This window comes from Triturus cristatus, chromosome 12 (assembly GCF_964204655.1).
Source record: "Triturus cristatus chromosome 12, aTriCri1.1, whole genome shotgun sequence".
Taxonomy (NCBI): Eukaryota; Metazoa; Chordata; class Amphibia; order Caudata; family Salamandridae; genus Triturus; species Triturus cristatus.
This window is the reverse complement of record NC_140595.1, coordinates 694,526,536-694,541,205: the sequence shown is the minus strand read 5'-3', so window position 1 is coordinate 694,541,205 and position 14,670 is coordinate 694,526,536. Positions and strand designations below refer to the sequence as shown.

Genomic DNA, 14,670 nt, shown 5'->3' with positions numbered 1-14,670 from the left:
ACGGGACGATGACTTGCGTTGCAGTGAGTTAGTCCCACTGTAAGAGTTGAGCAGGTGTGCAGCCTGCGATGATGCAGTGGCCTGGAGGCTGGACAATGACTTGTGGTGCACAGAGGTAGTGGCACCTGAGGCACTGCACCCGGCACGGGCCTACCGCCCCCTGGCGATGACTTGCGGTGCACTGAGTTAGTCCCACCAGAAGAGCTGAGCTGGTGTACAGCCTGCGATGATGCAGTGGCCTGGAGGCTGGACGGTCACTTGTGGTGCACAGAGGTAGTGGCACCTGAGGCACTGCACCCGGCACGGGCCTACCGCCACATGGCGTTGACTTGCGGTGCACTGAGTTAGTCCCACTTGAAGAGCTGAGCAGGTGTGCAACCTGCGATGATGCAGTGGCCTGGAGGCTGGACGGTGACTTGCGGTGCACTGAGTTAGTCCCACCTGAAGAGCTGAGCGGGTGTGCAGCCTACAATGACGCAGTGGCCTGGAGACTGGACAGTGACTTGTGGTGCACTGAGGTAGGCCCACCTGAAGAGCTTAGCGGGTGTGCAGCCTGCGATGCTGCAGCGGCCTGGAGGCTGGACCGTGACTTGCGGTGCACTGAGGTAGGCCCACCTGAAGAGCTGAGCGGGTGTGCAGCCTGCGATAACACAGTAGGCCTGGTGTGCCCGTCTGGAATAGATTTATATGAGATCTGCTGGACTGCAGTGTAGGCCAGAGGGAGCAGTCATCACACACAGAACTCCGTGGTGCGGTGCCGCAGGGTGCGCTGGGGGCCTGTTGCACAGAAGCCAGCAATCAGCTGAGGAGGCTGCCAGGCTCACGGGCCTCGGGCTTGAAGATTGCACCGGCACGTGGTGGGCCCTCTTGGAGACACGCCGGTGGCGTCAGGTGAGCAGTGAGGCCTGGGTGCGCAGGGAAGGGCAAGAACATGTGACAAGCCTCAAATATCTGGGCAATTGTTTTAAATAGCGTGGTTCCCATCTCACACACCTGTCCATCCTAAAGGAATCTGCCTTGTCAAGGACAATGAGCTTAAAAAAACTGGCATCCAGTCCACATCTAACTGCCATCTGTAATGTCATTGATGACAAATTTATACCAATGCTCATGTACGGCTCATTGATTTTTAAAGATCACATCTCTTCATGGCTGGACAAAGCCCAGACAAGATGTTACAGACGTCTACTCAACCTTCCTGATGCTGCACCATCCTCACCGATATGGCTGGAATTCGGTCTCAATAAACAAACTAATATGTTGAAAGCCCGATTATTGGAATATTATTCGAAGCTGAAGTATGACCCTTCGGGGTCCCTTAGAGAAATGATAGGGCAAGGTATCTAAGACAAAAAAGTACTGAAGGAACCCTAGCCGAGGGAGGCAATAGAAGCATTCAACACGCAGAACATCTTTAAGCAAAATCTAATCCTGAAGCTCACTGCAAAATTGTTAGTTAAAATGGCCAAGATACAATCTGAAATCAATGAGAAACACGATCTTTCTCAAAAAGCCCACGCCAATCTATGTGAGACTTTGTACCAAGAGCTGGGGAAAGCATCAAATCTAGCTAGCCCCATGAAATTGGCCTTCACAAAAGATTTTTTGAGGTTGAGATGTGACTTAATTCCCTATAAAAGGCCTCAAGTTTGGCCGTTTAACTGGGTCAGTGGAACATAACTGCAGTTTATGCAACTACAAGAAGGAAATTCTAACTCAGCTGAGATGCTTGTGTCCAGAACTAAAGTTTAAGATTTTAAGAGTTTAAGGGGCTATTGGTGGAAATCATTGTTCCGCAACCTCAACTTAACACAATGCATTATGGCCGTCGCCACATGTCTGAGTGGTATGGATGCGCGACTATCAGTTAAATGTGTGAGATTTCTCAAAAAAGCACTTAAGCTACTGAACACACCCAGAAAGCCTTTGAAATTGGGAATCCCCTGATCCTCTATTCTTTCTTTCAGGTTACCCCGGCTATGGCAAGCAGGAGAGGCCCCAAAGGGCCTGTCTGTGGTGGCAGGCCACTGTAGATCTGCTCCAACCAGGCCGGTCCCCAATCGTTGGTGCTTCGCCTCAAAAATCTAACTACTAGAGCACAGCCAAAATGGACTTCCCACATGACATTGTATTAGTATATTACCCTATTAAATCACCAATTTACACTCCAGTCATTGGCTTTGTCGCAGAGATGTCTGCCAGATCTTACTGCACTTGCCACTCTTCCAATTCTACTCTGCTCTGGTCTGCCTTGGATCTCCTGCTCCTTATCTCAAAAGAATCGGATTATCAGAGCACAGCAAATATGGACTTCTGTCATCTGGTTGCATTTCCACTTTACCTTTGTCGAACTTTAAATTTGCACTCCAGCCATTGATCTTGCTGTACAGAGGTGCCTGCCAGTTCTTAGGGAACTGGGCACTTTTTCATTTGTAATCTGTTCGGGTCTCTTTTAGATCACTGGCTCTTCACCTCAAAAGTCTATTAGAGCACAACCAAAATGGACATCTCGTTGCACTTGCACTTTACTTTAATCGAGCCTTAAATTTACATCTCAGTCATCGGCCCCGCCTAGGAGAAAGCCTGCCAGCTCTCAGTGCACCAGGCACGTTTCCAATATCAATCTGTTCTTCACTTTCCTTCTATAAGATCCCTCAGCATATAAAATGCTTGCTGTCCAAATAAGATCCCCTGGGGTCCCATCACCTAACACACTTGCTGCATACCCGCATGGTCGCGGCTTGCACCTTATTCACTGGATTATCCAACTCCAGCACTGGTACCTTTGAAGAAAACATCAGTCCTGTTTGGCTGCCGAAGATGCAATAATCAACCTTTTTTATCTGCCTGGTCTGTTGTAGTTCGCTTTAGCTGCTCTCCATTGTACTTTAAAGTTGCACTCAGGCCTTCTCAGTCCCAGACCTGAATCACATTGCATCTGGCACTTTTTCGGATTACGGCCCAAATTGGGTGCATTGTGTTTTATAACAATAGACTGGCTGACCATGGCTTTTATTGGAAAGATATATGAGTTACTAAATGTATAAAGGCAATAGGTTATATTGTGTCTTCTTGCCACTTTTATTTCTTTAAGAACGCTGTTGTTTTATATTGTGACAGAATAAAATAACTGGAACAAATAAAAATCTATCTATCCTTCCTAAACCTCTCCCATTTAGAAGTTAGAACCACCCTTTTTTTCAGCCACTCCACCTGGTCTCTCCCACCTTAACTAATAAGTAGTACACTTAAATGTGTGAGGATCTCCCCATAGAAACGATAACAGAGGTGGAAATTTTCACTCTTAGGTTTCTGCTTAGTATTTTGTAGTACTTTAGTGGCACTACTGTAGTACTTCTAGACGTACTACAACATGCAGTTTGTGAATAGGCCCAATATTGTTTTAGGAATTTATCATTGAAAACAGAATAGATAGGAAATCTGATCTTTGGCTTACAATTTGGGTTGGGGAGACTTCTCTCTGCCTGCTCATCGATTTCACATATGTTGTCATGATCAGTATTGTAAGTTGGTCTAACCTCTGAAAAGTTGTCCTTTTTTTGTTCATCCCTGCATTGAAAAGTAGCATTTCCTAAATAAGGACATGACTTTGGAGGTTAGAATCATAACACTTTACAGTACAGAGCATGACAACATACACAGACATATGTGACAGAATTGGAAGGTATTGTGATGAAAACAGTGATTCACGATAACCTTCAGTCATGAAAAGGTTAAGTCATTATGAGACAAGCTGTTAGAAAGGTAAAAAAAGTGAATATGGTGTTAATAAAATGACATAAAAGAACTGGTTTACTGGCACGTAATTTAAGGTTGCTCGGAAAGATGACAGTCAGTAGATCGGAAACCTGTCAAGCTCATGAGTGAAAGGACTGACTCCTGACAATAATATAGGGCACCTTTTATTTTGATATCAAGGCAAAGGACGACACAAATCTTATACTCAGAGGAGGCTGAAGGCCCCCCCACTAGATCTTCAGCAATTGAGGTCAAACAAAAGAATAAAACACAACCCGAACGCATGCACAGGTTCTTTCTGGCTACCCACTTGCGCTCTTAAAAGAGTAACCATCCAACATGAGGACTGCCAAATACTAAATAGATTGGAGCAGCAATCCTTGGGTCACTGTATCTAAATAGAGGAAGTCGAATAGAACAGTCTTTCTTGTTATATTGGTATTAATTCGTCCTATTGTGCATGTCTCTGAGAGATTTATAGTTTTGTCATGTCCTGAAGAAGGTGGAAATATATCCGAAGAGCCACCGAAACACATCGATGTAGTCTGATGTTATGCAAGATCCCCTACACATTGCAATATATTAGATGATTTGGAGAGAGAAACGTATCATTTTACCTTTTTAGGTTGAGCCTAGCGCAGCGCGCATGCATTGCACTAGGAGAGGGCCTCTTGGAATCACTCCAGACTTCCCAGAGACTTCTCCGTGTGGGTCGGACTCCTCCCACACATTCCAAAAGCCTTTGCGTGTGGCTTTCAATAATGAAAGAACGCACATGGCCAAAGATGGGTGCATGTCCCACCTTTCCTCTAAACGTTCAGTCCCATGGCCTATGGGTCTCGGAAGTGAGCGGAGGAGCAGCGGCGCGCAGTGTGCCAGTTGCATTCCAGAATCAGGTTACTAATTAACCCAGCGTGGTCGCTCTCACTTTCACAACCGCGCTTGTTTTCCAAGCCGTTCTCTTTTAACCACAACCTTTGTATGACTAGCCATGCATTGTCACGATTAAAAAGCCTTTATTCAGATGAGTGGGAAACACCACTTCTGTTTACGGGGAAGAGAACCCACGCATGTCTGCAGCTGATACCAGGACAATGCTAGGATAAGCACCTAGAGGCGCCTCTCATGTGATCTCAAGCTTCAACATGGCAACATTTCAAGAAAAGATGAAAATAAACCAGCTTGCGCAACAAAGATGATTATTCTATGTGCCCTTAGAACGACCAGCAGAGCCCTCCGCGGCATAGCGCTCTACAGACATGTTAGAACAACTGGACATTCTCGTCCCTTTGTTTTTTATGCATGTCTTATTTACACTTATGAATACATATGGCAAAGTGCACTCCTATGGTAAGTAAAGTTTGATATATGCTTGTTACTGACGGACCATCCAAAGTGACAAACAAGTGTGACGCTCACAGACTCTTCTTCACGCAGCCGTTGCCTGGCACCCTTTCCCTTCTCGTGATGTGTGATGCCAAGGTGAGGGTGCCAGGCTGAAGCATCAAGCCTTTAGTTGGCTACAAAACTCAGGGGCACATTTCCTTACGTCGGATGTGTGCTTTTGGACCATTCCTTATTTGAAAACTGGCATCTTCCTGGGCCCTGGTGTAATAGAACGGTGTGTCTGAGTAGTGCACCGCCAAGTGCTGCAATAGAAGAAGGACAAACGTTTATTTCGAACACTTGCAGGAGCGAGTGCCATCTATAAAGAGTGGGGCATACAATGCAGATAATGAGTGAGCACCCTTACAAATCCACCACCTGCCTTCTGGGGGATTGGGGAGCACTGCACCTGGAGTCATAGCGCCTACACATTGTGCATTACAGGCCTGGAACCTGTAAATGACTTGTTGGCATCCCTAAACCTGGGAACATTGTGTAAATGTGGAAATTAAAAGGTTATGTCTGTGTCACTCTGGAAACACTGGTCCCACAGGACTGGAAGGGGGAGGGAGAACATGGTGGGTTTTGCATTGGTGGCCCAAAGTCATGCATTGCGCCGGCGATTAGTTGTTGACTGCTCACCTCCCAAACAGACTGAGGGCTGTGTCAGTTTCCATATTTGTTGGGATGCCATTGGCCCCTTGAGCGCTTACCTCCTGGTGCGGAGAAGGTTCTGGTTGGAGCGCTGTGGGTACTGTTGGCTCTTCTAGTTACAGCGATGTTTGGATGGCGCTGGTTGCCATCTGTTGTGGCCTGCTCTCCTCCTGGCACACAGACATATATGGGGCATAAGTTGGCTACTATTTTTGGTAGGCCTGCTTTAGGTTTGATAACAGTGTGCCTCCTTTGAAGCCAATGGACACTGCAGTGTCCATGCTTTGCAGAAGAAGCACACCTTTGGTGGGCCGACAAACCTGATAGCCAATAAAATGGTGAAGTGTCATAAGAAGATCAACAAAGGGATAGAACCAAAGCTTCTATTTTTTTCAGATCTGGCAAAGCGTGACTGTTATGTTTATGCTTGTTTCCAGGGGCATTCAGTCAGCCCTCATCATCCATTGGTCTGCTGGAGTGTCATTCACATTTCGCTTCTGCCCCCACAGGATACAGCATAGGGCGCAGGGTACGCTCACTTCAGCAAATAGCTTACTTAGCTGGGTGACCGAATTCTGCCCTGTACACATCTGCACAGTAAGTAGTCCCTTCAAGTGTCAGGGACTACTGGTGCTATGTGTGATTTTACATTTAAAAAATCTATATTCTGGCTTTTAGACTTGGGTGTTTTACTTTACACTTACAAGGAACTGACAGGTTCACCACCAACACTGCTACCAGGCCTCTAGTGTGTTGCATGGTATTCATTTTAAAAAGCTCACTAAGAAAATAAGCGTTGACAAAAGAAAGAAGGTTGATTGTGTATAATGTTTTCTAGGTTATATAAAAGGTGACAAAAATGGTTATAACACTTTTTATACTATAACTTATAACTTTTCAACATGCTGCACAACATTCACCATGTTGTACAACACATATTAAAAACGTTAACAAAACCAATTGCTCTATATAAACACTTATATGGCCCCCAAAGGCGAGACCTATTGGCTTTGCCAATGCTTGGTAAATATACAGCGGGCCAGAAACACAGGAACTGATCTATGTGTACTCTCTTGTTTATTTTTCTCCCTGTTTTTCTCTACTTTTATTTTTGCTATACATTATTTCCTATTGTTAAAATAATTGTTGCACTGACTTGAGAGGTTGTGGGCGGATTTAAGTTTAATTTCTGCTTATAATTGCACAAACCTTCATTTTTAATGATGCATGAATTTAAGAATGGAAACATTTTTTAAATTAATTGTGTCATGCTACTTTCTATATAAATAATACAAAAATGCTTCAGTGCACAATTAATGTTGATGTGGTACCTTCCTGTGAATGATAAAACCATTCAAGCTTGTGAGAAGTGAGCTGTTTGTTGATTGTGAGACATAAAAATGTTTGATTGATTTCTCCAAGGGGAGAATTCTTTCTACTTACAGTAAAATTAACCAATATAACTGTACGTCTCAACTGTAAGAGTGGCACTGCAGTCTACAGACCTCATCAAATGTCAGTCGGAAAGCCTCCGACTAACGACCGTCATGGAATGTTTACACTCCGACCGCTAAATTACAGTGTCGGCGGTTGGAGTGTAAACTGGCCGGGGAAACCGACTCGGTTCTGACAGGCTCAATCAGCCAGCGGCCAGTCAGACACTGCTCATAATCCCTTATGGGTGGCGTTTTTGCTGTCTGGATTATGCTGTCGGTTTCCGACAGCCTTTCCATGTCAGCCTTTCCAAAAGGGGCACCCAAAGCGACTTTGGATGCCCCTGGCAGGGCCCCCTTCTCCCCTGGCCCTCTAGTTGTGGCCCTGCGGGGCACCTATGGTGCCCCCATTCACATCCCTGAACCATGTGGCAAGCACTATAAGTAAAATGGAAGTTTGCGACTGCACCGTATGCGGTTTCATCCTAATTGCGGTTCTGGGGCTGGTGACCGGAGGTTGGTCGGTTCCGCATCTGCGGCGTTGTCAATCGGAGGCAACTCTGACCCACATCATAATCAGGCCCTAAGTATCATACTAGCCTTGCTCTAAATGATACATGGGGAGCCCTATTTTACCAGATCATAACAGGAGCTTCAACACCTTAAAGCCATTGAAATTAAGGATGAAAACTATCCAGTGTCTAGAAACGTCCCCCAGAAAAATGAAGCATGATAGGAAATGCATTGTGATTGATATGGTTTCTTAGAATATTCCAGGCGGCTATGGGGAACGAAGACAACGGTGTCTGGAATGTATATATTTAACTTTAAGATACCAATGAGATAAAACATTTAAGAGGAACAATTTGTATATCTATGGAAGATAAATTAATTTGAATTCCTCAAACATCGTTTGGATTGTCTGTTTAGAGGTTATTTTCTTCGATGTATTTTGTTTTACTTTCTCCGGTCAATGGATGAGGGCAAAAGGTACTGTACGTAAAGATTTGTTTACAAATGTTTCTATATTTTATCCAGATTACTTGTCGAGGGATGACGAACAGTTTAATTTTCCCACCTGGGGGGAATATTTGGTTGTAATATAAATTAATTTTATGTATGACATCGAAAAATCACCCACTTAGACAGGAAAATGCTGTGATATTGCAAAATCAAATTAATTGGGACTTATCGAACTATAGTCTACCAGTGTTTCAGATATGGTGATGTATTTTCTAAATATGATGATTCATGACTGAAAATATTTTAGGGCCGATTACGATGCAGCCCGTAAAGGATCCAACAGAGGGTCGGAGACTTAAGGGCTGCATCGTAATTGGCCGCGCTGTTTACTTTCGAACTAGCTAATTAAAATTTAAGTGGATAGAAAGTAAAGTGGCCGGTCATTCCGGCTGGCTTCCGATGGGCTCCAGGAACCCGTCAACCAGTTGGAAGCCGGATAGTAATCTCAAGAGTGGGCCTTTTCGCCCTTGAGATTACGATGCACGGTTTCCAGCATGGTTTCCATACTGGCCTGTCTGACATGGAAAATATGTCAGAAAGCATGTTTGGGGGCCCACAGCAGGGCCTCCTTCTGTATTCGGTTCCCTGTTCATCCCTGCACCTTTGTGACAGGCACCTTGGGAGCTTGTGTTACTGCAGGTTTCAGCCGTAACACAAGCTCCTATTGAGAAATGGGAGTATGCGACTGAACAGTGTTTGGTCATATTATAATGAGGCGGTCAGGACCTCCGACCAGAGGTCGGTCGGTCCCGGGACCGAGACAGTATCAATCGGACACACAACCTCATAATCAAGCCCTTTGTGTTTATTACAATTTCTTTTACATACAAGAAGTTTGTAATCTTAATTTAACTACGAAATTATATATTTCCTGGAATCCACAGAGAAAAACTATATTGAGTAGCTCTCTGGTCTTTCAGCCCCTGCAATTTCCTGTCTCAGCTTCTACCTCCTTCTTGAACAGAATTATCTCACCATCAAAGGTGGCTCTCCATTATACTTGAGAGTGGCAAGAGTGAGGGGCAGGCTGCTGTAGAAATCTACTTTGTCAAGCGAACTGGTAGCCAAAACAAAGTCCTTCAGAGAACTGCATTTACAGCTGTCTCTTTAAACCAAATCTGTTAACCAGGTCCTAGGGTCAACTTCCATTACGTAATTTCATTTACAATACGCATCATATAAGTAACTGCATGTAAACACTCTGGGAGTCATGAACCACCAGGTACACAATACCTGTGACACATGTTTTGCTGCAAAAAAAATAGTTGGGCTACCATGCATGAAATAATTTTAATTTGTCCATGCATATAATCAAGTCTGTGGGTTTTACCATTTCAGCACATTGCGATCTGTTTTTAGTTAGCATGTATTTCTTTGTAATGTCAAAAGAAATTACTAGATGCAGCAGCACTGGTTCTTACAGACTCTTTTTGGGATCATGGAAGATTTTTCTTTCTCTTACCAGCTTCCGTGGGCGGAGGGACTTCATCGACTGTAGTTTCATTGAGCCAACAGAAAGCAGCTAGAAAGAAATGGACAATGCACTTAACAGTCTAATCTTCATCCAGATTTTTATTCTCACATCAGTTGCTATACTTAAAAGGGTTTCAGTTTAGGAAGAAAATCACGATGCATGCATATGCTGCTAAATAGAAAGCATAGAATTATAGATGGGTAGCTGTCAATAATGGGATTGTTTTCTAAAGAGGGTATCTAGCGACATCAGATAGAGAGTGAAGCTTGAGTTGTCTCTGGTTTGACTTTGATCTCAGATGTAGAAAATGACATGTTCTTGCCAGCTGTCTATCTGCTGTGTCAGTCTGTGCAAGTTCTTCCAATTCCCTATTCCCGGAACATTCCAGGTTGTTAGATCTGGGGGCCTCTAGTTGGCAGAGATAGGTACCTTTGTCCAAATAGGGACCCTTGCTTCTAGTCAGGGTAAGGGGGATACACACTTTAGATAACCCTTGTTCACCCCCTTGATAGCTTCGCACAAGCAGAGAGGCTTCTCCCAAAGGCAATGCGTAAAGTATTTGTACTAACACACACAGTGACACAGTGAAACACCACAAAAGGACACCACACCAGTTTAGAAAAATAAAATATATTTATGTAAACCAAACAAGACCAAAACGACAAAAATCCAACATACACAGTTAAAAATATGACTTCCAAAAGGTTTCAAGAACCTGTACCGTAGAAAATAATGGATGCGTGACTTTTATACCAAAGTACCTGTAGATGCGTCAAGGCAAAACAGCCGCAGAGTCGGAAACAAAGAGATGCGTCAGTTCCTGAGATCTCGAGGAGGCGATGCGACAGTTCTGCTGCACGCAGGAGAAGGGATGCGTAGAATCTGGTCTGTAGGGGAAAGTGATGCATCAATTCTTCGTGGCAGTTCCAGTCCGTAGGTGATGTGTTGGGAAAAGTTGCCGCACAGGTACAATGCGTGGAAATCCGGGATGCTTTGGTGATCGATGCGGTGGCATCGAGCGAAGCTGCGTCTGTCCTCTTCAGCTGCAACCCCTCAATGCATCGATTCTTGCAGTGGCGACAGGCGCTACATCGCTTTTCGCAGCGACGATGCGTGGAAATTCTTCCCGCACCGCGAAGATGTGTCAGAAAAAAGCGCAAGAAGAGCGATGCATCGATTTTTGTAGGTCTTCAAGTTTCTTCTCTCATCCAGCTCCCAAACAGCAGCAAAAACCTCCGGAGGCCCAATACTGGCACAGGCACCTCCTTACAGGTCAGAACTCACAGCAGCAGAGTTCAGGGAAGCTGGGGGTGAAGTCTTTTGTGAGACTTCAGAACAGGAGGCCAGCACACACAGGCCCTTGGGGATCTCCTTCAAGCAGGGGACACAGCACATAGAAAAGGCTTGACAGAAACAGCAACTGCAGGTCAACCCCACTCAGCACACAGCAAAGGGGCAGTACTTCTCCTCAGTTTCTCCCACTCTTCTCCTTGGCAAAGGTTCCTCTTGAATTCTAGGAATGATTTAAAGTTCTGGGATTTTAGATCTAATACTTATACCCCAAAATGGCTTTGTTCTCTTTGTGAAGGAAGTTCAAACCAGTTCTGCCTTCACTGGTGCAGCTTGACCACAGGAGGTGGAGACAGCATTGTGCAAGGGAGGCAGGCTCCATTCAGGTGCAAGGTGAATCCCCTCCCAACACTCTATATGCAGCGAAGGTCTATTCAGCCCAGCCCTGACTCATCAGAATCTCTGGAGCCATTGCACCTGCCCAGACACTGACACTCCAAACCCAGACAGTCAATCCACAAACAGGCAGAGGCACACAGGATGGTTGAACAAGAAAATAGCTAATTTATGAAAAGTGGTATTTTCAAACACACAATTTGAAAACCATCTTTACTATAAGAAGTGTTATCAAATTCAGGGATACCAAACTTCCTTTTCCCATCTTATCCCTATGGGAAGATCTGCGTGTAAAATGTTAAATAGCATTCCCCATTCTGTCCTATGGGCAAGGTAGCCTTTCTGCAGTTAAAAAAATGAAATTGGCAGTATTTCACTATCAGGACATGTTACACACACCAGTTCATGTCCTACCTTTCACATAAACTGAACTCTGCACCAGGGGGGGGGGTACCTTGGGCCTACCATAGGGGTGTCCTATGTGTAAGAAAAGGGAAGGGTAGGGCCTGGCAAATGGGTGCACTTGCCAAGTCGACATGGCAGGTAATAAACTGCGCACAGGCACCTCAGTGGCAGGCCTGAGACATCGTTTCAGTGCTACTCATGTGGGTGGCACAATCAGTGCTGCAGGCCCACTAGCATCATTTGGTTGACCAGCCCTGGCACGCTCAATGCACTTTACTAGGGACCTACTGGTAAATCAAATATGCCAATCAGGGAGAACCAATCACAATACCAATTTACACAGGGAACTCTTGCACTTTGACACTGATCAGCAGTGGCAAAGTGCCCAAAGCATCTAAGCCAGCAAAAAACGAAATCCAGTACTGCATCAAAAACACAGGAGGTAGAGGCAAAAAGTCAGGGAATACCACGCCAAGGATGCCAGGTCTAACACTGGTGTAGATGGGAAAACAATGCACAATGTGACTTCATATCCCTCAGCCCCCTTCTACGGAAGTACAATAAAATATCATGTAGTTGCTTATATGCCATCTGCCATTTCGCCATCGTAAAAAATTAAAAATGGGCCTGGTGTCCTGCCATACTTCCCTACCACCAATGGTATGACTGTTCCACACCTACATATAGTAAAACATCTCTGGTGAACTGCTACTCTCCTCTGTTTAAATTCTACTCTCCTCTCTCAAATATATATATAAAACACAGGATTTAATGAAACAACCCAAGAAAGCTTAAATTATTATTCTTCTGGTTCAGCTAAACCAAATGGTGTCTCAATCAATGTAAGCACATGTAATCCAGAGAATCAGACAAAAAACGTTGCTCCTTTTTTCAGGCATCTATATATTTTGAAAAATTCTTAGCTCTTGGATAGGAGCAATGCATCAACCTATTTTTAGGAAATATTATCAGAGTGATCTAAAGAATAATTGTCTATGCTTTTCTAGATGCTGAATATAGATATTAGCAAAAATCTGAGCAAATGTATATACAGAGATGGCTGAAAATCTCACAGCTCTCAGCTGATCTGTGAGTGTCTGCCGTTCAGGCATCACAGTTGTTCAATGTGTGTGGGCATGCATGTGTGTGCATGTATGTGTGTTTTCTATGATATATCATCCTAAAAATGTACAGGCAGATGGAAAGTGACTTTGGGGGCACCTAGAAGGGACCCCATCCCCCACTGGGCCTCCGCTATGGGTTCCAGGGGGACACCCGTGGTGCCCCCCTAAACATCCATGCACTCTGTGTCAGGCACCACATGGTGCCTGGCACAGGGATGTCTCTAAACATGCCTTTTTGCATCGAGGCTTGTGCTGCATCTCTTTTCCCAGCAGCAGCACAAATCTCAATGCAAAAAGGCATGTTTCCGACCACCTACATGGTGGTCGGATTGTAATTTGGAGGTCGGGACCTCTGCCTACTTGTCGGGTGGTCCCGATCCCGGAACGATCGTTATCAGCCCCCTAGAGTTGAGTCACTTGTTAGAGTCCTACCCAAAACCTCAAGTGCATTGAGCAATTTGTGAAGATTGATCAAGATGATAGAATGTTTAGAAAAGGATAACTGTCAGATGCATGTGACTTTTGAGTATAGTATCCAGAACCACCTAAAATCCTTGCTGTTGCTCCACACTAAGGAATCAATTTAGAGATTCTGAAATATCAAGAGCTTTCTAGTTACCCATTCAAAATGGATACAGCAAGATGGTATGTTATGAATGTTGGCTGTCTTTAGTAATCCCTTTTTTGAAGACCTAAGCTTGAAAATAAAAGTAATATCATTGCTGGCAAGTAATATCTTGGAACGTTTATCAAAACAGCAGTTAGAACCAGAAACAGTGAGTACAGGGCAGCCAAAACTCACTGAAAATGATACATCATAGATATCTAAACCTCAATCTATTAGTGAAATCATCAAACAAATTCTCCCACTGGTCGTATGGACCTTTGATGCTCGACTTGAAGCATTTTGAGGGAGCTAACATCAGAAATACATTTCTATCTGTGTGACTTCACAATGATGTCCAAAAATCAATTATCTCAACCACGAAGGTTCATTTTAAAACATTGATCAAGCCAGTATATATGCAAAGCAGGAACGGATTTGAAAGATAGAACAATACAGTCGAGGATTCCCTGACTCCATCTGGGATGGAGGTCAGTGGGTGACCAGGCTGGCTTCCACCCTCACACTGAACAATCCAGCAGAGCCCTGCCCGGTACCCCAGACGATTAACACTGTCAGTTGGAAGAAGCTGTCAACCTTTGATCAAGCAGGCCTAAACAGAGATGGGCTTGCACAGGTCTTCATGTCCGAGACAAGCCCCGATCTCAGAAGCCCTCCACGTCTCTCTGACCATGAACTTGGACCATTGCCCTGCCAAGGTATTCCCTTTGTACTTCCTCCGTGCCCTGGCTCACACTCCCCCCTTTTAATTTTCCACCTCTAGCAGGCCAAGACCACTTCCATTAGTACTTCTCTTCAACAACCGGTACGTCGTGTTCCTTGGCTCATTCTCCTACCCAGCCACAGCGAATACTATTGACCTGACTCAGGTTCCTTCCACGTGCCTTAACCCCATTCCAGGTCTGCCCACGCACAGCATGCCTCACCTCCTGGGCCTGGCCACTCACTGGGTAACACTAAGCAACTTCCTTCCCTCTCCATTGTCTCCCTGAATGATAATGGATTGTCAAGTTACGTCAACCATAAAAAGGTGCTGGATTATGTGAAATTCCTCTGCCCTGGCCTTGTTCTGCTACAGGACACATATCTCACCAATGCGGA

General features: G+C 44.7%; 1 protein-coding gene across 1 annotated transcript in view; it reads right to left on the bottom strand.

The window, feature by feature from the left end:
• The window catches only part of LOC146780114 (uncharacterized), a 478,834-nt gene that overhangs the window by 227,569 nt on the left and 236,595 nt on the right, over window positions 1-14,670 (bottom strand). The window contains exon 7 of the mRNA XM_085638050.1: window positions 9,718-9,777. Coding sequence (XP_085494176.1) covers window positions 9,718-9,777 — 60 coding nt within the window. The remainder of the gene's footprint in view (window positions 1-9,717; window positions 9,778-14,670) is intronic.